Source organism: Azolla caroliniana, unplaced genomic scaffold, assembly GCF_043228905.1.
Source record: "Azolla caroliniana isolate FFs.n. ecotype wild unplaced genomic scaffold, voAzoCaro1.0.p SCAF_22, whole genome shotgun sequence".
Lineage (NCBI taxonomy): Eukaryota > Viridiplantae > Streptophyta > Polypodiopsida > Salviniales > Salviniaceae > Azolla > Azolla caroliniana.
Window position 1 is genome coordinate 3040285 of NW_028230457.1, and position 27261 is coordinate 3067545.

The 27261-nt window shown below is 37.1% G+C and overlaps 2 protein-coding genes across 3 annotated transcripts; one reads left to right on the forward strand and one right to left on the reverse strand.

Annotated features, from left to right (window-relative positions):
• Positions 1 to 13832: 13832 nt before the first annotated feature.
• Positions 13833 to 19894, forward strand: LOC147849798 (fatty acid amide hydrolase-like). Its single transcript, XM_087337142.1, has 20 exons — positions 13833 to 13966; positions 14588 to 14697; positions 14780 to 14840; positions 15580 to 15749; positions 15868 to 15997; positions 16200 to 16277; positions 16469 to 16616; positions 16992 to 17104; positions 17246 to 17321; positions 17416 to 17487; positions 17581 to 17632; positions 17770 to 17859; positions 18206 to 18286; positions 18389 to 18492; positions 18732 to 18824; positions 18935 to 19003; positions 19070 to 19134; positions 19306 to 19367; positions 19480 to 19575; positions 19737 to 19894. The coding sequence occupies exons 1-20, from the start codon at positions 13879 to 13881 to the stop codon at positions 19788 to 19790; spliced, it is 1812 nt and encodes a 603-aa protein (XP_087193268.1). The 5' UTR covers positions 13833 to 13878; the 3' UTR covers positions 19791 to 19894.
• Positions 19895 to 21629: 1735 nt separating this feature from the next.
• LOC147849799 (replication protein A 70 kDa DNA-binding subunit A-like) lies at positions 21630 to 25077 on the reverse strand. Of its 2 annotated transcripts, none has more exons than XM_087337167.1 (2): positions 24723 to 25077; positions 21630 to 23842 (listed from the first exon to the last, which is right to left on the reverse strand). In XM_087337167.1, exons 1-2 carry the CDS (start codon positions 25034 to 25036, stop codon positions 22150 to 22152), a joined length of 2007 nt encoding a protein of 668 aa, XP_087193293.1. In that variant the 5' UTR covers positions 25037 to 25077; the 3' UTR covers positions 21630 to 22149. The 2 variants fall into 2 exon arrangements, with proteins under 2 accessions (XP_087193293.1, XP_087193294.1); XM_087337168.1 differs by having other exon boundaries at positions 21630 to 23847; positions 24723 to 24860.
• Positions 25078 to 27261: the final 2184 nt, after the last annotated feature.

Consider the following 27261-nt stretch of genomic DNA (forward strand, 5'->3'; position numbering starts at 1 on the left):
TAGCTAAAAACGGTGCCCTTTAGTGATGGCTAGTACGAGACAACTCTTGGGGCCGACAGCGAAGGGAGGGTGGTAAGTGAGTCAGAAACAACCAGTGTGGGCTAGTTGTTCCACCTCAGGCCACTTCCTCCTTGTGTCACCATAGGCGTGTTCCGCCATTTCTGTCAAAAGCGCAAACGGGCAATGACCACATCATTGGAATGGCTGCAAACCTCGTCCCATTGCCCTCGTAGGCAGTTCATAAGTGCAAACAATATGTCCATGATCACTTCCTCCGGGGGCCGCATCAGATCCTGAAAGACCTTTAGGCAACGCACTTTCCATACATACCACAGGGTGAAGCCTGCGATCAACATCCAAATGCCCAGGAATATTGGCGATTTTGCCTCTCATGCATACGTAGCACCAACTATCCACATTGAAGGAGTCCGTCCACCTATCAATGGAGTGATCAATCCATGTCGCTGCACTCCACGATGTTGTTCCTTCCACTTCACATGCCGCAAGGAGACGAGTCACTCTATCCCATACCTTTTGAGCTTGAGGGCAATCCCACAGACAATGCCTCAGAGTCTCAATAGGTGAATGGCAAAGTGGGCAGCCTAACGGGCCGCCACGTTTACCGACTAGCAAGTTATTTACTATAAATCACCCATGCATTTCCCCTTACTTCCCTTTTGCAAGTTTTAAACCCTCCCTTTTTTTATACTAATTCTACTCTTATACATTTTGATACAACCAAAGACGTATTCTTAAACTTGACTTTTCCACAAATTTCTCCCTTTGCACTAAAGCTTATTAATGAGAAACATTTTTTCTGAGGTTGTTGAACGCATCTTAACATTTGGATGTTTTTGGGCAAAAAAAAAAACCATTTGGATGTATTGTATATTGGATAGATTTGTGATCTTGCATGCATGAGACATATGATCACTTGTTTCTAACTTGTGTAATCATTGTCTATTTGATTTGGCACTTTTGTCGAATTTCTATGATATACCTCAAGTGTGCTTGATTGGCCAATAATTGTTTAATCTTGTATTTCAATTGGTTAAGTTATTATATTTGAACAACTTTTCACAAGCGAGATTACTACCCATTCGCATAATAATTTTGTTGTATTATACAATTTCTACTCTTCATCAGATCCTTTTCTTCATAACACAAGACACTCTTTGCAACAAAAATTGGATGACCTCATCATAACAAACAAGCTTGAAGGCGACACACAAATGGGCAAACACATTCTAACAAATATTAACTCGAATGCTCTAATACCATTGAAAGAACTAAAAGAAATTTTATTTTTGAAGATCTTAATACAAAGTAGTGGAGACAATAAGAAGTTGTGTGTGTGTTGTGTGTCCACACGCGTGGAGAAGGAGAGAAATAATACATAAAGTGACCTTTAATCAACAACTTTTTTCTTTTTCTTTTTTCAAAATGAAGCTACTTTCCCATTAGTTAGGAAGGATTATTACATAGAGAGTCTACAAGGAGACTTATACACACATCGGGGAGTCTTCCTCCGATCAAGTAAAAGAAGATGAGCCTACTTACAATGCCTTGCGGCCTAACTTAATGTAAGAAGCTACCTATATCCAAGGAGATGCCCTTCAATGTTGCCTAGTACGAGTCAACTCTTGGGGCCTACAACGAAGAGAGGGTGGCAAGTGAGTAGGAAACAACCAACGTGGGGGCTGGTAGTTCCACCTCAGGCCACTCCCGCCTTGCATCACCATAGGTGTGTTCCGCCATTTCTGCCAAAAGCACAAACGGGCAAAGACCACGTCGTTGGAGTGGCTGCAAACCTCTTCCAGTTGCCCTCGTAGGCAGCTGATAAGCGCGAACCATATGTCCATGATCACTTCCTCCAGGGGTCGTACCGTACCTTGGAAAACCTTGAGGCAACGCGCTTTCCATATATACCACAAGGTGAAACCTACAATCAACATCCAGATTTCTGGAAACCTAGGGGATGCGGGCTGCAAGCCTCTTTCAAAACGGATCTTGACGATTTTGCCTCTCGTGCATACATAGCACCAACTATCCACATTGACGGTGTCCGTCCACCCTTCGACCGAGTGATCAATCCATGCCGCAGCGCTCCACGAGGTTGTTCCTTCAACTACACGTGCCGCAAGGAGGCAAGTCACTCTATCCCATACCTTTTGAGCTTGAGGGCAATCCCACAGACAATGTCTCAGAGTCTCAATAGGTTGAGAGCACAGTGGGCAGCCTAACGGGCCGTCACATTTATCTAGCCATTCACCAACGGGCACCACATTATGACCGATCTGCCACCAAAAGAGCTTGATCTTTTTAGGCATGTGGAGACGCCAAAGACCCTTCCAAAAGGTAATGAGCACCTCATCGGGGATGCCCAATGTTCGCTAGCCATTGCGAAGGGGGGCTGCCTAGTTGCAGCTGCAAAGTCCGACCCAATTTAGTGGTGTAATCGAAGAAGGGGATGATAGCCAACAACATTGACACTGTAGATGACTTCGTTTATAGACAAGATAAATCAATGCACAATGACAAAGAGAATATGGAGAATCTATATGTTAGCATTTAATTTCAAGAATACACTCCCACACACTTACTACAAAAAAGTGTTGTAGCACACATTCTCCAATAAGTGTGTTCACGTTGTTTCCATGCTTATTTCCCGTTCAGCCCCATAGGAAGCACTTTCTAACAGATAGATACCAGTTATGATTCATCCTTTTCATGGAGTTCCATGTGATGGGATGTAAGCACAATTTTACGCTAAGGAGAATAGTTTCTCACAAAAAAACAAATCCCTATATTTTGGCCTATGGCCCACCCAAAAAGATACAATGTATTCATAAATGGAAATGCTCTTGGATGCAAAGACCATTGCATGTTCTAATTTATGAGAAAACGCGGGGAAATCCTAAGAACTCAGTAATGCGCACATTCAACATATAAGGATATCGGGGATGAGAACAATACCCTCGAACCTAGGCAAATGGAATGTGTAATTCTAAAAGTAGTACTTGCATTTGGCCAAGTGGTTTCCATGTGAAAGTCCAAGAACCTCCATTATTGAATAACGAATTATTATTATTCATCTATTAACAAATATAATTTATGTACAAGTCCTTTATATACAATGTTGAGTGATCTAGCATGAATGCTATGTGTTACATTAATCTCATGTACATTCATTTAATATTCTTTTCCAATTTTGTATATATTAATATCATTTTCCAATTTTGCATACAAAACATTGATGAGCACAACTCATATGAAGTTGGTATATTGATAAGTAATTGTCGTACACTTCATTCCCACACCTTCCAACAACAATGGTCATAGGCACCAATACCCAAGTGGCGAGTTTAGCAAAAGGGAAAGGGAAATGAAGTGTATGACATTTACTTGGGCATGTTTGGCTTGTATGAAGTTGGTTGTGTCAATAATAACCAAGTGTTACATTGTCTACTTGTACCTATCTGCACCACTAACATTAGGGTAGAGTTAGGCTAGGTTGGTCTAACAATTTGGTTTGGAGAGAGGATTCCATTGGTGGAGAAGCATGTTTAGGAAGAACAATCAAATCTATAATACATTGGAAGCCCAACTAAAATTCCTCTAAATTTCAAGTTGCATTGTAGTCATCTTAAGGCAACTTGGAAGGTGATCATGATTGGTTGATATATATATATTTTGGGTGTTCTCCTCTCTACATCCATGAGGAGGCAGGGCTCATTGCATTGTATATGCATAATCACTCAAAGTAAAAGTATATGCAAAAAAGTGTTTCAACAAATAAAGCAAAACCTTGTTCATTGTGTGAAGGAAAGCTGGTCAATGCTTATTTCAATTTTAAAAGGTCACTATGACCCCTTCATTGGTAATGAAGATACCGTCTTTCAGAAACAACAATCATTTAAAGGCAAGTGGAAGGATTTGTTCGTCTTTGTGGAGAGAAATGACAAAATAGTTTGGCAATATGTACCCCCTCGATAGTTGTTTCTTCCATAACTGGAGTTTGGTTTCACTTATGACTTAGTGGGGGATGCACCTTTTCTTTGCTATCTTACCCTCCTCTATATTATATCATTATATGCTTTGTATAGGCTTATTTGATTGGTAATGGAAACTATGGTGTAGTTTTGTTTAAAAATAAATAAATAAATAAATAAATAAATAAATAAAAATTAAACTACTTGCCTCCAAGTGAATACATAGCTAGCATACAAATATATTTTGACCAAACGTTATGTGTAACAATACTTGTATCTAGAGTGCAATGTAAAAATATAGATTGGGTTTATGCAAGAATATAAGAGACACAGTTATTGAAGTGTGACGGTAATCGAAATATATTTAGAAAAAGGCAATATCTGACTTTATACAAAAGAGTTTCTAAGTGTAGTTGGTAACTATATTATATAAAATGGAATATATCAAAGAAAGTAAAAACGAAGGAATGAAAAGTGCCAACAAATAAAGAACATGGGACGTCAATACTAATTTCATATATTGGATATTCGAATCCTATTAGGAGCAAGAAAGATATCATCGATGTACATGCATGAACAATAAAACCTTAATCAATAACCTTATATATGGGTAACATCCATCTTTACCCCTTTCTTGACTCACTCTCTTTAACACTACTCTTTCCTGTTGTTTGTGAAGGTAAAGCTATATTGTGATGATGATTTACTTCCTCTCCTTTTTATGTTAATCCTTACAATCAACACATAATTCTAGGTTTAGCCATTTTGGACATCGTGTGCTAAACACATCATGATTTCATGGATGTTGACAACAAGTAATGTATGAATGCTTTCCCTTACCTATAAACAATTTTCATAAATTCGTCTTGCTAAAGAGACTCATCTACATCGAAACCATAGTATCAATAAGAGATAGTTGAGCAATCGATCCCTTGTTACCAAGACTAGGAGCCAATACTATAGACATTATAATAGTAGTCTTGGAGAACTGGGACAAAAGGAATTATATGCATAAAAACATATTAAATATTCTCATCTCAAACGTACATGTGTTGATTAAAGGTAATTTATTGGCCAAAAATACCATGGGTACACACATTATGCCCCTGTATCAGAAGGATTTGCTTTTGATTCACGAATACAAGGTAGAATCAACATACAAAATGTTTGGGGATGGATATTAGGCACAACTACTCATCGAGGCAATGCCACAATAATCATCATAAGTAAGTCATTCATTGGACCGTGTTCGAATTTCCGGTCACAATAAACATGGTTTGATTTATGTTCTCAATGCATGTTATTATATGGTTCGATTTACATTCTCGAGTTGTAACACCTTTTCTCTAGTATTCTCTTATGTGTGATAGTCCATGAGAATAATGTTGTGTTTCCAACTATCATGCCTTTTTCCTAATATATAACTTGTCACTAAAACGTAGAGGATGATGGATTGATGGGTACGGAAAACTATGAGTGAATGTCCGAACATCATATGTTCAATGCAAAAGCAAAAGATATCCATAACCAGTTTCATTTTATTTTGCATGAAATAAAGCGATTAAGCGATGACCAAGCAAGAGTTTGGGAATCACAAAGCACTCATTTATATTATGAAACCATATGAAAAAACACAAATTTATAATTCACCCTTTTGTCATTGATTGACCAAGACAATCGGTGGCCAAATAGTTTTTGTACAAAGACTTAGTGTAGAATGCAACAAAAGCTTGTCCATAAATGAGACTTTAATGTGATGGCCATGAACGATGCTCAACACAAAACAATCATCTACATTTACAACTATTTATCAATGAAGGAATAATGCATGAAACATTAACCTTTTCGTCTAATGCTATAAAAAAAGGTTACACTAAATAGTTGCATACACATATACACCTAGAAGAAGAGGAGAAGTTATCTAAATGATTAGTTTTACTTGTTGCATTGTTGGAGCAACATGCGCTACTAGGCCTTGAGCAACTCGATCCGGCTACACATTCCTTTGATATTTACACGTGCAATCTTGTAGATAATCCATCTTATTTGTATATTTCCATCCATCTTTAGCCCTTATATTTTAGACCTCCATTCACATATTAAAAACGTAGAACAAGTATATGCTTGTGTAATAAATTACAAAACAATGAGGCTAATTCCACCATAAGCTAGACATATGCTTACCACAACGTAACCTATTGTAGTAATAGATATTCCTCAAGTATCATAACATGAATACAATAATAACATATTGATTTTCGAACAACAATAGTTTATGTACATTGTATACTATATTTACTAAAAGATAATAGATTTTGCATTTAGAAATAAACAACAAGAGATCATGTGTGTGTGTGTGAAAGAGAGAGATCAATAGCAAACCTCTCCCAAATTTTATCACTAGTGCCAAAGTAGGGATGAATATGCAAATTGGAGAGTTCGCTTTTACATGCCAATATGACTATTGCTTAGCAATTCGTAGGAGTCAGTGAATATATAAAACCTTCAACTTATCACCATCAAATAATTATTGTACATAGGCTTCTCACAACACATCGAAATTTCACACAATCTTGACGTGTTTGACTTTGCGTACTTGTTCTTTTGGGCACATCATTAATATTGCAAATAATATCTAGCGATGTGTTTACGAGCAAATCAAAGAAATGCTTGATAACACGTTGGTTGAGCATTTCATTTTTTTGCCTGTTGAAGATTATGGTTGGTTTCCAATGTACATTGTCATAAGTGCATTTATGGGAGCAATTGATTTGATTGTGGCTTGACAATATCTAGCTTGAGAGATCGTAAATTTTCTTACAACAGAAAACAAAATATCTCAAACAACATGAACGAGATGAAATCAATCATAAAATTGCATGCCTAAGGGTGAGCGAGCAAGAGGAAATATCTGCAAGGTGAAACCAATCACAACACTACATGCCCAAGGATTAGTAGGTGAGAAGAAATATCTCCAATGTGAAACCAACCACCACATGACCGAGGATTCATAATCAATAAGAAATGAATAGAGATAGCAATAAAGACTACAAGTCATCACGTACGAAAGAAGTGGACATATGATACATATGAGGAGACAAAAAGGTACATGGCCTTAAATAGTTGATGATATCATATTATGAGTATTCAAACAAGCAAGACAAAAAAAAAAAAAAAAAAACAATAAAACAACTATACTTAATGGCACTTTGGGAGGCCTAACGTTTGGCGGGATGTTTGTTGTTTTAATTATTTGGGATGTCACAAAACAATGTAATGGAATCTCATGCTCTCTCTTTTGGCACAACAAATTTCAGTTAGTTAAGCATCAAAATTGGTCACATGTGTTCCTCGCCATGCAAACTTAGAACTTTTAGAAACATCCCCCCTTGTTGGCAGTAACATAAGTTGCCAAAACATTTTTTTACCGAAGGATCCACAATATATATATATATATATGATGAGTAGGTGGACCAATGTCTATATGACCATACTCTTCAATGCCTTAGTTGGTATGGAAACCAACATGCGTTTCATACTATACTAATATTGTCTCTGAGCTCATTATGACATTTAATAAGCTACACGGTAGTTAAAACTTTCCATGTCAACGTTTTAATGCTCGTTGGAACAAGCAAGCTTAATAGCATCTAAACATTATATATATATATATATATATCCATGAAAAGTATACACATGGTAATTCAAGTTACTTTTATGTTATCATTGCATTCTTCTTTGTTGAGGTCAAATAGTTCGTAGTTGTTTCCATGGACATAATTGGAGTAGAACAAAGAGTTTTGCAAAGTGTTGTAGATGAGCAATTGTCAGTTGTGTGCACATGGGGAAAGGATAGATTTTGGGCCGTCATGTTGACATGGTGCCGTAAATGAGTTTGCAACGATGTTAGTAATTATTACCAACACCTCGACATATTTAGGGTGGACCCAACACAAATTAAATTTCTTGAAAGGTAGGCATTACCACGAGCCAATGTGAGTCCCCGCCTTTTCAAAGGGGGCATTCTCCCATCACTTTGCCTTATTGATATTATCAAATGTGGAACCTACATTATGATAGTGGTATGAATGCATCAATGTATGTTTTGATGGACAAAGGCGACATATTATTCAATAAATTCCTTTACCTTTAAATATATGTCTATGCACATGCTGAAAATGCTCTAAAGAATACTTACTTAGTACGTGCAAAAATTGTAGAAGCTCACGAAAGAGTTCAACTTTGTTGATGAGGCCTCTTTTGCAACTATGATCGAAAAAGGAAAGGGGAAACAGTAAACAATGTCATATTGTTTGACATCAAGAAACGACGACAAAACTGGTTTATTGATGGTCTCCTCCTATGTTTTCAATGAGAGTAGGAGGAACAAGTTTTAGGTGGAATTATTAAGCTTCTATTCTTGATGCCCCTCCCCTCTCTTGTGAAACCTCGACGACATTGTCATGAGAAGCACATTATCACCATGTCACTTTGCAATGCTACTTGACAATTGCTTGTCATAAGACCTCTAGGCGAAAAAAAGTATATAAGAGAGATGTAATGAAAGCTATGGCAAAAGGCACATAATACTCTTACCTACTATATTGCCATAGATATATAAGTCTACATCCCCAATTTGTGTAGACAATGACGAAATAACTTAAACAAAAAAACAAGAAGTTGCACCTTGCTACGCGAGTAAATACATGATTTAACTTATTTTCTTCGGAACAAAATAAGATGAAAATAGCAACACATTCCTGCATCAATAAATTTGAGTTTTAACTCTTGTTCAAGGGAAACTACAATGACACATCATTTGCGACATCAATAGTTTTAGGATTTATAGATGCTTCAAAACTTAACAAAACTTCATTAATCTCAATACTACATTTTACTCAACTTTCGGATGTAATAACTTTATGTGAGTTTATAAGATGGATTGAATGTGTTAAAATTAGCTCAATGTAATCAAAATTAAGATTCTCACTCTCGTCCCATTCATTATCGTGAAAAATGACAATAAAAACAATACATGAGGAGGCCAATTTACAAGGTCCAAAGTCCTTACTTACGAGGTCCATTTGTTGTGTTTCTTTGGATCCTTATCCATACATCTTTGCAACATGTTTTGTTATAGTTTCTCACCATCGAAGATCTGTGCTCGTGCACTTTGATAGCCCAGTGTTATCCACATCTTGTATTAGGTTAGTCAAGTACATTGTCAAGTTTGTCTCTCTTGACGCACACATGCACAAACAAGCACATACAAACATACCTCTTGATTGCCTAATGGCTCGCACAATATGGTGCGACTCATCGTCACTTAGAGGAGACACTATTGTATGTCTAGATAAGATCCCCTAGGTGCTAGGATGGAAAAACAAGGAGCAAAGGGAGAGGGTAAACAAGTGACATACACATACATACTATCATGTTGTTGATCAAGAGTGGTGGGATGACAAAGACAATGTATTAAAAAACACCAAAACAAAGGTGAGATTAATGTACATATACATACACATACCTACATATACATTAGCACATTGACATACATACACGTGCCCACACACACACACACACAATCTGAATAACAAGCTAGAGGTGAGGGTAACCTCCTCAATGGACATACACATGCATACATACAAACCCAACACACACATGTAGACATACATACATACATACACAACAGAGTGAGAAAGAAAGAAATATTAACACTGTCCTTTAAGAGGCCAAAATGGCCTATAAGAACAAACAAGCGATTACATATAAAGTGTTTGTCTTGTCTTCGAGAAGAACAAATCAAAATAAATAAATGTCACCGAGTAAAATAAAGTAAATAAGATAAAGGGAAGAGGCTGAAGAACCTTGTTATTGGTACATGTCAAATTCTCAAGTTAAAAAAAAAAAAAAAAAACTCTCATTTTGTCTTCGAAAAAGATCAGTGGCACAAGTTGATCCAAAATGGAGAGGATTTCCGAAGCCGAGGGAAGCAACTCGCGATGGGCCGGGAGATAATTAATTGCCTTTACTTGTCGATGACAAAGGGCGGTGAGATCATGGTCCATGGGGCCAGATACCTACATGCATATATATATACATATACATATACATATATACACATACACACAACTATACATATACATATAGCTATACATATACATATACATATACATACATAGTAAAAGAAACCCCACTAGTTCCATGATGATATGTATAGGAAGGAGAATAGAGATTGAGAGGACATCCATCATGCATAAAATGTTTCTTTACTCTCTCTCTCTCACACACAAATAGTTTCTCTCTCTCTCTCTCTCTTTACTCTCTCTCAGTCCTCTGTTTCTTTACTCTCTCTCTTTCTCTCTCAGTGAAAACACACAATTATATATAATAAATGTGTGTAAAAAACACTACTTACAATGAGTGTGACAATGGAGTATGGTCACCCACTAAGTATACTACATGGGTAGTGGAACATGTTGAATTGCCAATAGGCAAGACGAACACTCCACCAAGGAAAGAATTTCCACTTGCTCCAATAAAGAAAATTGCCACATTAGTATTCCCTTCAACTTTCGTAGATATGCTTTCACTCCATGTCTACCATCGAATACAAAAGCGTTGCGCATATTCCAATTATGACGCAAGCCCCCATATCTTAGAAATAGAAAAATGATCTCCATCTCTGGTCTTGGGTCAACCTGTGTAAATTGTGCAAACACCCAATGTCTAGGTGTCAAATAACACCGTGATAAGACTTGCCAATTTTGAGAAATGTTATTCCAAACCTGACAAGCAATCAGACATTGTATAAATCAATGAGTACTATCTTCCATTGAACAGTGCAAAAGAAGTAATTACCCGTTGCTAGTCCACGACGCTTTAGAGCTAATCCCAAAGCAATCCTCCAATCAAAACTCTCCAAATGAAGACATTTGCTACAAGTGGCAATTTAGAATGCCAACTATGTTGTAAGATCTGCCACCACCCATGATTGGATTTGTGTATTCCCCGTTCTTCTTCAGCCTTAGATGATAACCATCCAAGAGACTCGACAGAGAAATGATACAAAAGATTAGTAGTCACTTGTAACAACGACGTTTGACCCTTTAAACACCAATCAATCCACGATTGTTCTCCTGTTTGTAGAGGTAAGGAAGCTTGCATCAATGGAATATTTTGTAGTTGTTGCCAAATAAACCCATCATTAGGTAGAATGCGTAATAATTGTGCACTTCAACAAACTCCAAAATTCTTTGAGATGGAGCCTCAACTATATCTCCCAGCTCTTTAACCCCCAAACGAAACAAACGATTAAATTGAGAGCGCAATCTCTCCTTTCTTGGCCAACATAATAATCGAGAAGACACAATCAACTCTTTTTGCAAAGAATTACAATGCTCTCTACTAGGTGATGGTTTCCATACACATAACAAGAGTGCTTCTTGCCATGAGGTAACCAAGTGTTGAACACATATAGAGCCCGGAATCCTAAGTGAAATACATCCATTTAGTAATTGCCACCATGAAGCCTTAATCGTTGTCCTCCCATGTGTTAAACCCTTGTTCTCAATGAAATATTGAACAATAGATATCCATGGTTGTGAGTTTGAACACATGTCTTGTAATAATGAAAATCTACGAGCCATCATATGCTTAGATAAGTTCAATATTCCAACGTCCCCCAAGCACTTAGGGGTTGCTAGATGATTCCATGCAACCCAAGTGATTCCCATCTTATCCACAACAAATATCGAAGAGGTTACGAAATAGAATGCAAAGCCTTCTTTGTCCATGGCAACAATGGCAAGTAATATAGTATCATGAGTTCCATAATACATTGTACAACCTTCAAGTGTACATGAAATGGCCAAGATAGTGACTTCCAATACATGAACTTATCCCTCAGCTTACTAGACATCCATTCAATAAATTGACCATTTGGAACATTCACTCCTAATGGATAGCCCAAGTGTCGAAAAACTAAGAGCCTTTCTTCACCATAGATCCTTGCCATCCTAAACAATGAGACTAGACTTGACTTCCTCCAATTAATATGTAATCCGGAAGCCAATGCAAATTGGTTCCATACAAGCATCCCCTTCTCAAGATTCTCTCATGAGGCTTTTAAAAACATGAAAGGATCATCAGCCAAAGCTTGTGCTACCAATTGCCCTCCAGACGGAAGGTGTAGACCCATAATGTCACCATTTGTTGCAAGCCTTGATAATCACTAACAAGGGATGAGTAACAATAGCAAACAACAATGGGCTAAGAGGGCATACTTGACGAACGGATCTTGTGAGGGCAATATCTCATGTAACTCCCCCATTAAGCATTACTCGAGACACCGCATCTTGTCCTAATAAAAATATGAGGCGAGACATACGAGGTCCAAAGCCCATTGTATGCCTTAACCTAGAAACAAAAAGACCAATTAACATGATCATAAGCTTTCTCCAAATCTAATTGCACCATAATCAAATCTTGATGAGTGTTTCGAGCATATAATCCATGACCATTTGAACATTCAACACATTATGCAATATATTCCTACCTGCAATAAAACCATATTGGGCGGGATGTATCAACTTTGGCAAATACTTTTGTAACCTATTTGCCAAGACCTTTGTAAATATCTTATACAACCTCCCCTCATCAAAGAAATAGATCTCCATTGATGAAATGACTCGAGAGATGCCACCTTTGGAACTAATTTAATGAGACCAACCATCCAAGCTTGAGGCATACGACCAGAATCCCAAGAATGTTGAAACATCAAAGTTAAAGGCCCCCTTTAAAATGTTTGAATATCGCTTAAAAACTTCATTTGTCAAGCCATCCCAACCAGGGAGGGCTCTTACCATTAGGAAGATGCCTTAAAACTGTGGCCACCTCATCCTCAGTGAAATCCCGCATCCAATTCATGACTAATGAGATCCTGCACAATACATCCTAACCACATCATAAAACTCATGACGTGCGCTACTCACCTCATTTGTCATTAAAAATAATGGGACCAATCAACTCCTTAAAAGTAATGAACACATAATGTCAATGATTGTAGTAGGATCCACAATCCATTCATCCCCTTGTTTCACATGTACCACATTAGATCCGAGCATAAGTAGAGGATGGTAAATGCTTGGAAAAACAAATGAGATTGACATTGATTAGCTATGAGCCCCATCCCATCCCTTAGTTATCGAATCTTCGCAATAACGATAACTTTGGCATTGCAACTGAGAAATAATAACATGCAATTGACTTCTTTCTCTGTCTGTCTGTCTGTCTGTCTCTTTCTCAATTCAATTCTCAGTTTGTCCAAAACATCTCAAAAAAGAAAGAAGTTAAAAACAGAACACACACACACATTCTCTCTCTCAATCCTCTGTTTCTTTTACACACACATTTTCTCTCTCTCTCTCTCTCTCAATCCTCTGTTTCTTTTACTCAATCTGCTTTTGCTCTCTTTCTGTCTCTCTCTCTCAATCCTCTGTTTCTTTTACTCAATCTTCTTTTGCTCTCTTTCTGTCTCTCTCTCTCTCTCTCAATCCTCTGTTTTAGCCCTCACTCTACACAGTAATTTAATTTTATTTCTTTCTTCTTATCTGCATTTTCTCTTCTTTCATTCTCTTTTTCTTCTTCTTCCTATACATACATATTCTGTTTCCCCCACCTTTTTTCTCCATTCCTGCATTCCTTTTTTGTTTTTTTCTTCTTCTTCTTCTTCTTCTTCTTTTGTTCCTACTGAATCCTACTCTGTTTTTTTCTTCATTCATTCATTCATTCATTCATTCATTCATTGGTCTTCCTCATTTCCTTTTTTCCACGCTTTTATTCATTCTCTTTCCATCCTTCCTTCTTCAGTTTAGAGAATATCGGCATGGAACAAGGACCCCCTTTCCAACCTGCGCGACTCATCAGCACAGGTCCTGATAGCGATGCTCGCTATCTCCATGCCAACGTCAAAGGTACCCTTCTCTCGCGCTCCCCTCCCCCCCTTTTTTTGATCTTCTACTTCCTTTTTCTCTTCTTCTGTTCTCTTTATTCTAGGGTTTATGCGGAGTTTTAGAAAAAAAAAACTCCCTTTTGCATATATACATTTCTTGGTTTTGCAGAATTTCGAAAATTAGTTTATTATAATAATTGTTATTAGGAAGTTTTATTGAGGAACTTGGATTGTTGTAGGCTTTTTTAAAACTAGTAAGGATGTTTTATTATATTATTAGGGTTTGTTTCATTTGGATTTTTTATTACTGGATTTTCTTTTCTTATTAGGAATTCTTTTTATTTGCTGTTTTAAGTTTCTCTAATCATAATAGTTTTGTCAGGGTTTTAAGAATCTAGGATATTCTTTTAGGAATTTTTTATTTTATTTTATTAGGCCTTTTTCGTTGGAAAGTTTTATCAAGGAATTTATTTATTTAAAGTTGTCTGTTAATGTTTAATGTTACTTAATGGTTTCTTTTACAGGTTTTACTTGGGTTTTTTTAGTTCAGGAAAAATGTGTTTTCTAGTTTAGTATTATAGCAGGGTTTTTAATTCAGTATCGTTTTTGTCTGTCTGATTCTAATGTTTGTGATATTTTTCAGCACCCATTATGTCAGGTCAGATTCTTAAACTATTTGTTTGGTTCCTTGAATCGCGCATTTTTGGACCCTTTGTACTTCAATACTTGAAAGATGCGAATTTATTAACACAGGTACAAATGAAACGAAGGCCTAACTTGATTTTTGGTATTACTCTCTTACTTTTAAACTTAACTACGATGATTTCATCTGCAGACGTTTGTGAAGTCTCGATACCATGAGCCTCCAATGTACACTCCTAAGTACCCTATAACATGTGAGTTTTCATGTCTCCAATTGATGACACAGCACAGTTTTGTATGTACACACATGAATTGATGCAATATTTGATGGCAATTCATTAAATTCGCATCTAATTGAGGTCTAATGACTCTAAATTCTTTTGTCTACATTATATTGGCGAAGTTAGATATGTATATGGATGTAATCTAGGAGATAATTGATTTATGTACACATCTAATAATAGCAATGCACTAACGTTCAAGTATATATACTTTTAATATGACTTTGTATAGTGGCTATGCAGTAACTTCTTCTATTTACAAATCTGAAATGATATGTATAATATAATGCTTGAAGTTCTTGTAGATAACAATGGCAATGTAAGGCTTCAAATTCTCATATATCACATATATAATGCAATGCCTCAAATTCTTCTCTAGACACATCTATTATGGCATACGTAGTTATTGCGTGTTAAGTTAATTTACGTAAATACACATCTGATATCCCACATATAGTGGCAATGAACACATGCAATATGCCACAAATAATGGTGGTGTACTCAAATAAATTCTTGCAAAATACACATCTGATATGTTTTTTTTAATAGAACGCACATAATTCCTGTGAATATATGCATGAAAAACTTGTATATGCCCAACTAATATGAATGATAATACATTACCTTAAGGCTTGTATAAAGCAATCCTAAGAATTATTGTATGTGCTATATGTACTGGTAATGCACTGAATTGTTGTGAAATGTTGGCCAGCTGTAGAAGAGCGTTTGGTTGAATCCCTAGATATCAAAACCTCTTCTTGTGACCGCATTGCATGTGCCAAAGAGTTTTTATTGCATCATGATACTCTTCATGGGTTTCATCGATGGACCATTATGGATTACCATAAAGCATATGTCACTGGAACCATCACACCTACCATGGTATGGCCATAAACTCTCAAAAGGATAATGGTCAAAACATATACAACCTGTTTGTGTATATAATGGTGTGAAATTATGCATATACTTTCATTTATTTCCTTAAAAGTGTCTTATATAGGTTGCGGAGCGTTTCCTTCAAGCTCTGAAACAATCGTTGCATCCAGCACCAGGCATGAGTTTCTTCATTAATTGCTTTGAAGAAGATGTTATCAACCAAGCCAACTTGTCAACAAATCGGTATAAGGAAGGTTGTTCCTTTGCTCTTGACTTTAATTTCTCTTTTTTCCTTTGTGCAGTAAAAACATATGACCATTTGGTGAGGGGAAGATCTCACCTGCTTAAAAGCATAGCATTGGTGTTATTATTATTTTTTGTTTTTCAACTCATATATAAGCTGCTCCTAAAGTTTCTGACAAGTTTGAATGGAAAACTTGTTCTTTACTCATGCAGGAATGCAGTTGTCAATCCTCGATGGAGTACCCATAGCAGTGAAAGATGAGATTGATTGCGTACCTTATCCGACTACAGGTAAGCATAAAAAAGATTGTTTAGGGATGATTTATAATGCCCAATCCATGCTTATGTGCATTCTAGACTGGGTGTTAGCTGAATGTGTTTCCATTCCCCACTCGGTTAGACTTGGAGATGAAAATTATACAAAGGATTTTTGAGAATTTTTATTTTTATTTTTTCCCTGATCTTTTCATCTCTTTTTACAGGAGGCACAAAATGGCTAGGCATGGTAAGAGAGGTAAATGATGATGCGGATTGTGTGAAACGGTTGCGTGAATGTGGTGCTGTTCTTGTTGGGAAGACTAATATGCACGAGCTAGGCATGGGTACAACCGGCATTAATCCACATTATGGGTGCAGCCCCTTTCCTTCTTAATATGCAAAATTTCGTGCCATTCTAAGACGTGTTTAAGTAAGTCAACTTGATGTCATTGATGACTAGTTATGATGAAGGGGTGTTTCCTTACGTGTTCAATGAATAGTTGGTTTTGAAGGTGATGCAGTTCATAGATGTAGTAGATTTAAAATTTTATATATACTTTTCATGATTGTCGGAGGATGTATATGAACCATTATGGCGTTGTCTTTCTATATGATGCAACTGAATTGTCTGATTTTAAAGAGGATATAGTTCCTAAACATGGTAGTTTGGTGTTTTTGGTCTTTAATATGGTTATTATGAGTACGTGATTTCATCATTGGTGATGCAGCTGGCTATTTTAATTTCAGTGCCTCAAGAAATCCCTACGATAAGACTAAATTTTCAGGAGGTTCTTCCGGGGGTTCAGCTGGTGTTGTTGCCGCTGGTCTCTGCCCAGCTGCCCTTGGGGTTGATGGTGGAGGTATACCACCATTTTGCTTCCTTTTTTGGTTGTTTTACAAACATTACGAGAATGATATTATTGTTAACATCACAATAATGATATTGTGCTCTCTATGAATTTGTATAAAGAGAAGTAAATCATTGGAAGATTTTTCCCCAGGATCCGTTCGTATGCCATCAGCTCTTTGTGGAATAGTTGGGTTTAAGGCCACATTTGGACGGGTTTCCCCATCTGGGTGGGTACAATTTAACTTTCCTAATTGAGATTAGTTTTCTTTTAGAATTTCGTTGATTACACATGTGACCAGAAAGCAACCCTATTTTCAACAGTGTCTTGCCGCTGAACTGGAGTGTTGGCATGGTCGGGATTCATGCGGCAACAGTGGAGGATTCTTTTATACTGTGAGAAAGAGAGTATATATCAAGTTTTTTGTCCTGTGTGCTTGTGTTTTCTACATTCTAAACTTAAATTTTCCCCATATCGGCTCATGACAGTTACACTGTAATACATGCACCTCTTTCGACTGATGGTCTAAGTTCAAATCCGGTATTATACTTCCTCTCAGACATTGTCTACTTGCATTTTTGTATGGTGGGCTTAGTAGATCTCTCCACAGGGTGATGTTGCGTGATGCTCTGACTAATCTAAAAGTGGCTATTGGCTTGTGTTCTGTTAATTTACAGCCTTCATTGAACCTGCCCTTGCTAAACAAAATTGGTAAACCAGAATGTAACAAGTTGATTAAAAGCATCAGATTTGCAAAGTATACCAGGGTATGTATATAAAAGGTTGAAAAATGTACATTTTATTGCTTGGACACACTTATTCTTCCAGCGTGCTAGAGTTCTTAATGCTGGTTTCTATAGGATATTTTTGTAACATTGTATCAGATGGTGTTTATAAAATTCAGGTTTATCCGTTATCTAGGTCTTTGTAGATGTTAACATTACATAGTACGATTCATTGTTGTTTTTATATCAGAGCTGTACCCTTGTGGTAAGGCAAGTTTTACTAGTCCATGCACCCCTTAGTTCAAATCTCACTATATGTATTACTTTGGTAGTTTTCACTTTAATTCTCTCTCACGCTCTCATGTATGTGTACAAAACTTTCATGCAGTGGTTTGAAGACTGTGATCCTTCAGTACTTAACAATTGTCTCAAAGCATTGGACAAAATACAGCATCAGTATGGATGTGAGGTGTATGCACTGAGATTATTTGTTTATTTTTCAAATGTGTGGAATAGAAACATTGTTTATAGTTTATGACAGGTCGGTCCTGTTTCTCATTTTTTTTTACAGATTATAGAAGTCACGCTGCCAGAGGTTGAGGAAATGCGACTTGCACATTATGTTACAATTGCATCCGAAGCCTACACATCTCTTGGGCTTGATTACTTGAACCGGTATGGATATATCATCATAGGGGAAGCACACCAAAATATAACCCCCCTACCTTTTTTGTTATTTACCTGGATACCTCTCTGCAGTACTAAATTTTCATGACAAGGACTGCAGAGGTAAATCTGGTGATTTCTGAAAAAGTATTTTGTTAGGAATATTTTGGGTGGTTTTCCCCTGCTTAATAACCAGATAAATGTTAAAAGGCTATGAATGCGTAACCTTTTACATGGGTGTTTTTTAGTGGACAAAAGACGTCTGGTCTAGATACTCGTGCAGGTTTTGCTGTGTACTCCTCTTTTCAAAGTAAGGAATATCTTGCGGCACAAAGGATGAGGTTAGACAACTCACATACACACATATGAAGACAAAACATACATGGGGTAGTTTATCAATATTAGCTAGTTCCAGGAAAATATAAATCAACGTTGTTGATAAAATTTTCAGGTCTCGGCAGATGCACTATCACATGGAGATATTTGAGAAGGCTGATATTATAGTAACGCCAACGACAGGGTAATTTCAATCTCTTTTCTCTTGCAAGGATTTCCCGTACTCTCTTCCTAACATACTCGCCAACAGGTGTACTGCACAAAATGTAAATGAAGCCGCACTTAAATACGGAGAATTAAACTATGTTGATGGAGGTAATAAACTAACTTATATATTTAAAATCATGTGATAATATCATTTTCATTATTAGGATCTTGTTAATCAAGGCTATAGAGTAGGCCTATGTCATGTAGTTTCTTTCCATTTGAAGTTATTTAGACTATATAAATTTCATCCGTACCCTTTTTCTCCTTCACCTTTTGCAGCCAAGATAATACGGTACCAGATTGCAGGAAACTTTCTTGGGCTTCCAGCAATAACAATACCGGTACGATTTCTTCCACCATTGTTTTTTTGCATTTCTTGTGAAAATATAGCATTAACTGATGTTTGTTGTGTTACATTGAGTCAATCTTGGAGCCAATATTTTTTCTTTCCAGGTTGGCTATGATGATGATGGGATGCCAATTGGGCTTCAGTTACTTGGACGCCCATGGTCAGAGGCTACATTATTGATGGTTGCATCAGCCATAGAGGTAAATGTAAAAGAACCAGGACTAAATATTAAGACTTACATATGAGAATATTTTAGAAAATCCAGTTGGGATTTATGAAACATTTTCAAAATATCAAAATTGAAACATGATGTTAAATTATATCTTGAAATTTGTATTATAACTATTTTCTGCCCTTGCAGAGACTCTATGCATCAGAGATGAAGCGACCGGATGTGTATTATGATTTGTTGTGAGGATCATATTTCTTGTAAAAGGTGTCCTGATGTGGCACACATTCTTTTCTTTTTATGAAATAATAAAATAAGTGGAAGCCGATGGCATGCATTCTTTCTATGAACTTGGAATATTTGTATTGAAAGTGAGAGAACTGGAAAAACGCGTAAAGTTTTGATTAGGGATGCGGCAGAACAAACCCAGAAAGGGCACACATTGCGTTGTGTAAATGTTCGTTTTCCTTCAATGCTGTAATTAACCTGTTAAGTTTTCATTACGGACATGGCAGAACAAACCCAGAAGGGCACACATTGCCTTGTGTAAATGTTGTTTTCCGTCAATGATGTAATTAACCTGTTAAGTTTTCATTATGGATGTGACAGAACAAACCCAGAAGGGAACACAGTGCTTTGAGCAAATGTTATTTTCTGTCAATGATGTGATTGTGTGATATCTCGTGGCATCATGGAGATTTAGTTATTTAGGATTTTGTTTTTTATGTGACGGGTTTGTTATTAGTGAGTGTTATTAGTAAGCGGTGATCATGAATCAAAATAATGTACTTAATGAACAAGAATTTTAGCTAGCTTAATTCACATTGCCATTTTCCATAATATGTTCTGTATGATATTTATGTTTTTAATTCAATCCAAGTTGTGAGTGTAACTTTACATGGTTACATGTAATGTTTTCACTGCAAACTATGTGGGCCAAAGGTGTAACCTTTTATGTATATTATAGATGTGTGCTTCTGTTAGATTGATTTGATCACCCAATTCCTCTTGACTGTAAGACAGCAATGCTCATGTTGGCAAGGTTTTGCCTGATTGAATTGTTGATGCTACATTTGTGTGTAACTATTATTTTCACTGGTCAACTTGTGTGAAACAAAAAATGTTGTGTAGCTAATTTAGAATATAAATCTGTTTATATTTATAAAGCCGTATAATAATAAACCATTGGTTTCTTGCAACGAAATAAGGATACACCCAAATCAGAACAAGTGACTGTGACTGATTTGCCATAGTGTTAAAACAATTTGGTGTATTGAGCAAGAATAGTAATTTTAGAATATAAATCTGTTGATATCGATAAACCTGTATAAATTGATTATGTTATCCCATTGGTTTTGGACACCAAAAGGACATGCCCAAATGAGAACAATTGTGATTTTGAATTGCTGAAGTGTTAAAACAGGCTAGTACCTTGAGCAAGAACTACCATAAGTAAGAATCCAAAAAGAGAATGAATTGCAAGAATTACCACAGTACTCTATATTTGGCGTCATTGCAATCCAAAAAGAGAATGAATTTCTTGGCAGTTTCTGAAGTCAGAAAAAATTATGTTAACTTTATTCTAAGAAGGTTACTGTTAAGTTGTCGCAATCTGGAGAGCAGAATAGAAATTGACAAGTATGTTGCCAAATGAAGCATCAAAATCTTTGATGTTGCAAAATTTGTTTGCTTATGTATATTGGATTGTATAAGGACTGGATTTGCATGGTTCCCAACAAGCATCAGGTGTCTTTCCCTTTTCAAATGTACGGGTATCACAATGTATTCAATTTATTGCTGCATGTGCACCGATGAGGAACAATTGTTACAATATTTTTGTACATGCAGTGTGGTGCTATTCTATGGGATCCAAACATAAGCCAAGCCTACACATTGTTTCTAGGTAGAAGTGGCTTCCAATGTACCACATAACTGTGATTCCAGGCATCAAATAGCCAATTCATCCCCTTCTCTCAGTCAAAGGTAATATAAAAAATGGCCAATTCATCCTCTATTCACTGTCAATGGGTAACGGGGGTTAGGGGACACTGAAAAATACACAAAGTGCCTTTTTTTTATAGGGCACATAAAAGTTATGTATCTTAAAATTTAAGCATTTGTATTTGGTAGTATCACTTAGGGTCTTGGGATTAAATATACATCACAAGTTGTGAGATTAAATATTCATCCATCAATTTATACCCTTTTTTGAATGATAAAAAAGAATAACCATTGATAAAGAATTGAGTATTTTCTAAGTGCCTTTGAACACCAGTAGGGGATGGCACAAGAAGGGATTCTTAGTAGACCACCTGGAAGTGATAGCATTTTACTCCTACCCAATTATATACGATAATGAAGAGTAACCTAAATCATCTGAAAGTTATCTTCAAATAAAAATCGACCCTCTCTTGCCCCTATGGCCTGGGTAAATAAATGTTGTCTCCACAGTTGCTTGAACATGAAATGCTTGTACATGTTAAGCCTTAGATATCGAATGTTGGACATTCGAAGAATTTCTCGAAGTGAAGCAAAACATTTCTTTTAAGGGTTTGGAGGCATCATTGCCTGAACCCCTTTAGACAAGGCCATCCAACCATCATAACTATAGTTCTTTTGATAACCTTTGAATCATCTCTACCAAAACCTTCATTTCCTCCTCAAACATGAGGTCTTCTGCCTTGATAACAGTGCACTTCACTGATATCTCGTCATTGTAAGTCTCTTCTTTAACCTTCAATTTGAACAATTTTGGCACAAAAAGAAGCTTACGGATGGTATCATTAAATCGTAGATTATCTTCCTCCTTAAGGAAATAAAGCTCCTTAGCCGAGATACCCATGATCTCTTCACCCGCCTCTTGGAAAGCAGTCACCCATGTGACCCCTGATTGATCTTGTATTTGCAATGAAAGAAGATATCTACGTTCACACTCGGCCACTGATTGCCCACACCGATCACAATGCCAGGTACCATCACTATCTTTTAAAACTTTTCGGTTACACTGCTTTCCGCCCACGAGAATAGGACATGCCGGGTAGCAAAACTTATCAGTCTTTATAAAGGAAATGGTACCTTTAATTACGATCCAATCAGGCCTTCCGGACCTACCGAGCCCTTCACCTTTGATTTGGGATATCACTTTCCTCATCTCAGGATGTGTACATGAGCCCCCTTCTTGTGACAAAGATCGATGAGTCAATGTCTTATCTTCCTTTCCTTTAATGCTCTCGAAAGAGAGTTTCAATTGTTTTGCTTCGGGAAGGTCGGGGTCAACAAGTAACTGTGTGGTCGAGATTGTTCCGATCGATTTTCCACTAAAGTCACTAATCCGACCGGCCTTAACAGCCAAAATGGGTGGTTCTTTGGAATCGGAGTCGCAAATCTCTTTCAGAACCTTCCCTTCTCTTCCACAAAATGCACCCCATAATGTAATCTCTATAGTTCGACCAGAGCTATCCCACAACTCAGCTGTTAGCTTCTGTGTTTCGGTACCATTCTTTCGCAGAATTGTAGTGATAGGACTGACCCTGAGCACAACCCCAATTACATCTACTATCACATTCCCTTCCATGTTTTCAAGGTCTTTTATTGGAAGAAATTCAAACCTTTGTTGAGGTATGTTTATTAAATTCTCTTCTTCTTCGTTACACACCTCAATGATTGATGAAGCTTCTAGAAATATTTCCCAATCATTCTTCAAATGATTGAAGTTCCTTTGCACTGGTTTCAGGTTTCCTTTAGAGATCATGTAAATTTTTCCCACTTCAATTCGATCCAAGAATTGGTCGGCCGCAGAGTTAAAACAAGTAGCTCGTATTTCACCACCATCGGCGTCCAAGAGATCAAAGCTAAAAACTTTCCCGCTGCTTTTTGCAGTGTTAAACCTCCGAACCTCACCTTTTGCAGTAACACGTGCCTTGATGGCCCATCGACCTTGGTAAGGATTCAATGCTGATATTGGCATTATCTTGGCTGGTGCTTGATTCCGAGAAATAGATCCTTTTTGAGAGTAAATAGGGGTAGGTTCATAGGCTATTGAGACCACTGGCTTTCTATAAGAAAAATCGTTTTGACTCTTATCTCTATTACTAATAGTATGTGTGGATGCATCATTACCCCCACACATTTCTCTTCTTGGTTCAGGTGTAGATGGTCCACTATTTGTTTCTTCATTATGGCATATATCACTTTGCTTTTTTGATGGTGATTTATTTCCATCTAAAAGAAGCTGTTTCGGATTTCCTATCGTTTCAGCCGAGAAACCCATAATTTCCATGTTAAGAACCATGATTACCCTGCACTGTCAAAAAAGGTTAACAAATAGAATGGGAAAAGATTCTTCTGAAGTTAATGCATAGAATTCTGAATTTAGAACAAAGAAGAAAAAACGAGTGGAAACAAAAAGATATGTTAAGGGTGAAGGTGATACACACAAATGAATCTAACAAATTGAGAACCAAGCGAGCCATCTCAATAGCATGATGGTAATTAACTCGCAATAAAAAATACCATCTCTATGGCATGATTGTAGTGGATTTGAAATGAAGAAAACCATTTGTATGGCACGATTCTAATGAATTCAGAATTAAAAATACCTCCTCTATGCATCACTCTAGTAAATTACCGTACCTATTCCATAATTCTAATGAATTCTCATACCTATTGCATGATTCTAATGAAATCAAAACCAAGTTGAAATTCTAATAAATTCTCATAATTATCGCATGTTTCTAATGATTTGAATGGCATGGGCTTTGTTGGCTCTGGCTCTGAATCTGTTAGAATCATATCATTATTATGGCATTTCATGACAAACTCCAATGGCTAAAGCACATGCCTATCCACAAATGACTCTTATTGAACAAAACCACAAAAACATCTTAACCTATTCTAACTCCAAAATCTCCCACCTCCATCAATAGATTCTGACACAGGGAATCTAAAAGTAGACATTCAACCACGAGAATATATAAGCCTGACATCCCTAAACTTATTCTATATTGAGAGAAACTCCTGAAAAAGAGAGAGAGGGAAAAACCTACTTTTCCATGAATAAACATGCCGATAACAATGGTAGTAGTGAGAAAAAACATGCGAATCCATAAATGGAAATAACAAGAAGGAGAATAACAAAAGAAGAAGAAGAAGAAGAAGAAGAAGAAGAGATATATTTACTTGAGGCCATTAGGATTGATGCTACTGAGGACGTAATCAACCAGTTGTATGACAGATCCTTTAAGGAGGCGACCAGATCGGATGGTGGGGATGAGCTGAGATGCGAGGATGCTCTGTTGAACAGAGGTGCCATCAGAGAGGAGGAGGCGATAACGATTCGGATTCGGATTCGGATTCCTCTGATGCTGATTCTTCGGTTGGATAGAGATCTCCTTGACATCTAGAACTTGAAGGAGGGGTCTGAGATCCACGCATCCATTGATGATGGCAGAGATGGAATTGGGCGTTAGAGAGTGGAATTGGGCAGAACTCATATCTCTCCTTCTTCTGTTCCTTTCCTTCCTTCCTTCTCTGTGTCTGTGTCTGTGTCACAAAATCGCCCACATGAGGCAGAGGCAGAGGCAGAGGCAGAGGCACCCCCCCAAACCAAATCTCACAAAAATGCCCTCACACTTTCTCTTAATTCCCAAAACTACCCCTTTTGGGAAACCTCTGAAAACCACAAGCCTCTCACCAGGCCATACATTCACATACTGTATATGCTTGATGATTTCGTGTCCTATAGAAACTCAAGACTCTTTCCGGAAAGATCCGTTGGGGAGTTAAGTTAAGTTAGTTCATCACATACACGATTTCGTGTCCTATACACCCTCGAGGCTCTCTCCGGAAAGATCCATTGGGGAGTTAAGTTAAGCTAGTTAGTTACTTCATCACATTCACGATTTTGTCTCCTAATGAAACTCGAGACTCTCTCTGGAAAGATCCATTGGGGATTTAAGTTAAGTTAGTTAGTTACTTCATCACATTCACGATTTCGTCTCCTAATGAAACTCGAGACTCTTTCCGGAAAGATCCTTTGGGGATTTAAGTTAAGTTAAGTTAGTTAGTTCGTTACTTCATCACATACACGATTTCTTGTCCTACAGAAACTCGAGACTCTCTCCGGAAAGATCCATTAAGGAGTTAAGTTAGTTAGTTAGTTCATCGCATACATATGTCGAAAGATTCGGTCGTGTTGTGTTGCCCACCTGAGGAGATGTTTGATGTGAGAACTCACAACCTGACACATAAAAGCCCTTTGTCTGTTGATATAGTCGTCGATCCAGCACATGTTTAAGAAACTATCTATCTATCACGAAAGTTTCATGGACATGTCTTGATGTTAAAAAAGCCCTTTGTTTGTTGATACAATCGATCGAGCCTGTGTTTAAGAAACTATCTATCTATCTATCTATCTATCATGCAAGTTTCATGGACATACATCTCTTGATGTATTACGATCTTCTATGCCATGTGGGTGGCCATTTACTATATCGTCAGGTGGGCGGAGTGCATGGAATAATGGTCTAAGGTGATGACTACCATCATGTGACTTCACTTGCTTCCCACTTAAATTCAGTGTTTCCTCACTCTGACCTAGAAGTTTACACCTCTCCTTTGGTATATACCACCCACTCTATCACTTCACCTAGTTAATATTTATCTGACATCTATCGTCATAGCTTGACATCGGATATTCCCATGATTTTGTGGATGCTCTTATTGCCTTGCAAGGAGTCATATATAATCTCAACGATGAGGAGTATTGGAAACAAAAAAGTGTCTCATCCAAGAGGTTGCTTGCAACACCCTCTCCTTGGAGAGGCACACATAATATCATTAGTACAAACGAAGAATAGTGCATTTATTAGATGCACAAAACAAACATTTATAAATAGTTTTTGGAACACTTTTTTGAGGCATTGAGGTGGTTCTCCAATACCATCCTTCAAATGGGGAACCCCATAGTGCTAGGTGGTAGGGAACTACAAAACTATAATAGTTAGATGTGTTTGTACCAAGTTTTGCAAGTCAATCTTAGAGAAAGAGCTCAACAAATGGGTTGAGCAACATAGAGTGAATGGTAGAGGCTAGATATTTTCCAAAATAACAAATCTTTACATTCTAGCCATTCTAGCTTGAAATTGATTGTTGCTTTGTGGACTTCACCAATGCATGAGGTGGGGAATGATGGACACATTGATATTTATTGTAATATATTTAGATGGCATTTTGTGCATTTGACCCACCAAAATGACTCTAATGCCACTTGATGCATTTCAACCATTTGGTTATGATCAATAATTGACATCAAACATTAGAAAGACTGAAGTGATGATCTTTAACAACTCTTAAACTTTGATTAGTCGATTTGGTAGATATTGTGACCCATATGTATACTAAATTCAACATGGGGAGGTAAGTAGACGTGGTTAGACAGTTCTTGTGATGATAATATCCCTTGTTATTATGAGTCATGCCTAATTCGAGCTAATTTGGGGAAACGAAACCAATGAAATCTTTCTAATTACAAAGTCATAATGACATTCACCTCTCCAATGATGTGAGATGATTGATTGGTAAACTTTCTGTAATTCATAATGGGTACATCCTATTGACATATTTTGGTAGTGATGTGTGTGAACACACTTAGGACAGTGATCACACTTAGGACAATGATGTGTGTGAACACACTTAGGACTATAGGGGCATTGTTTCC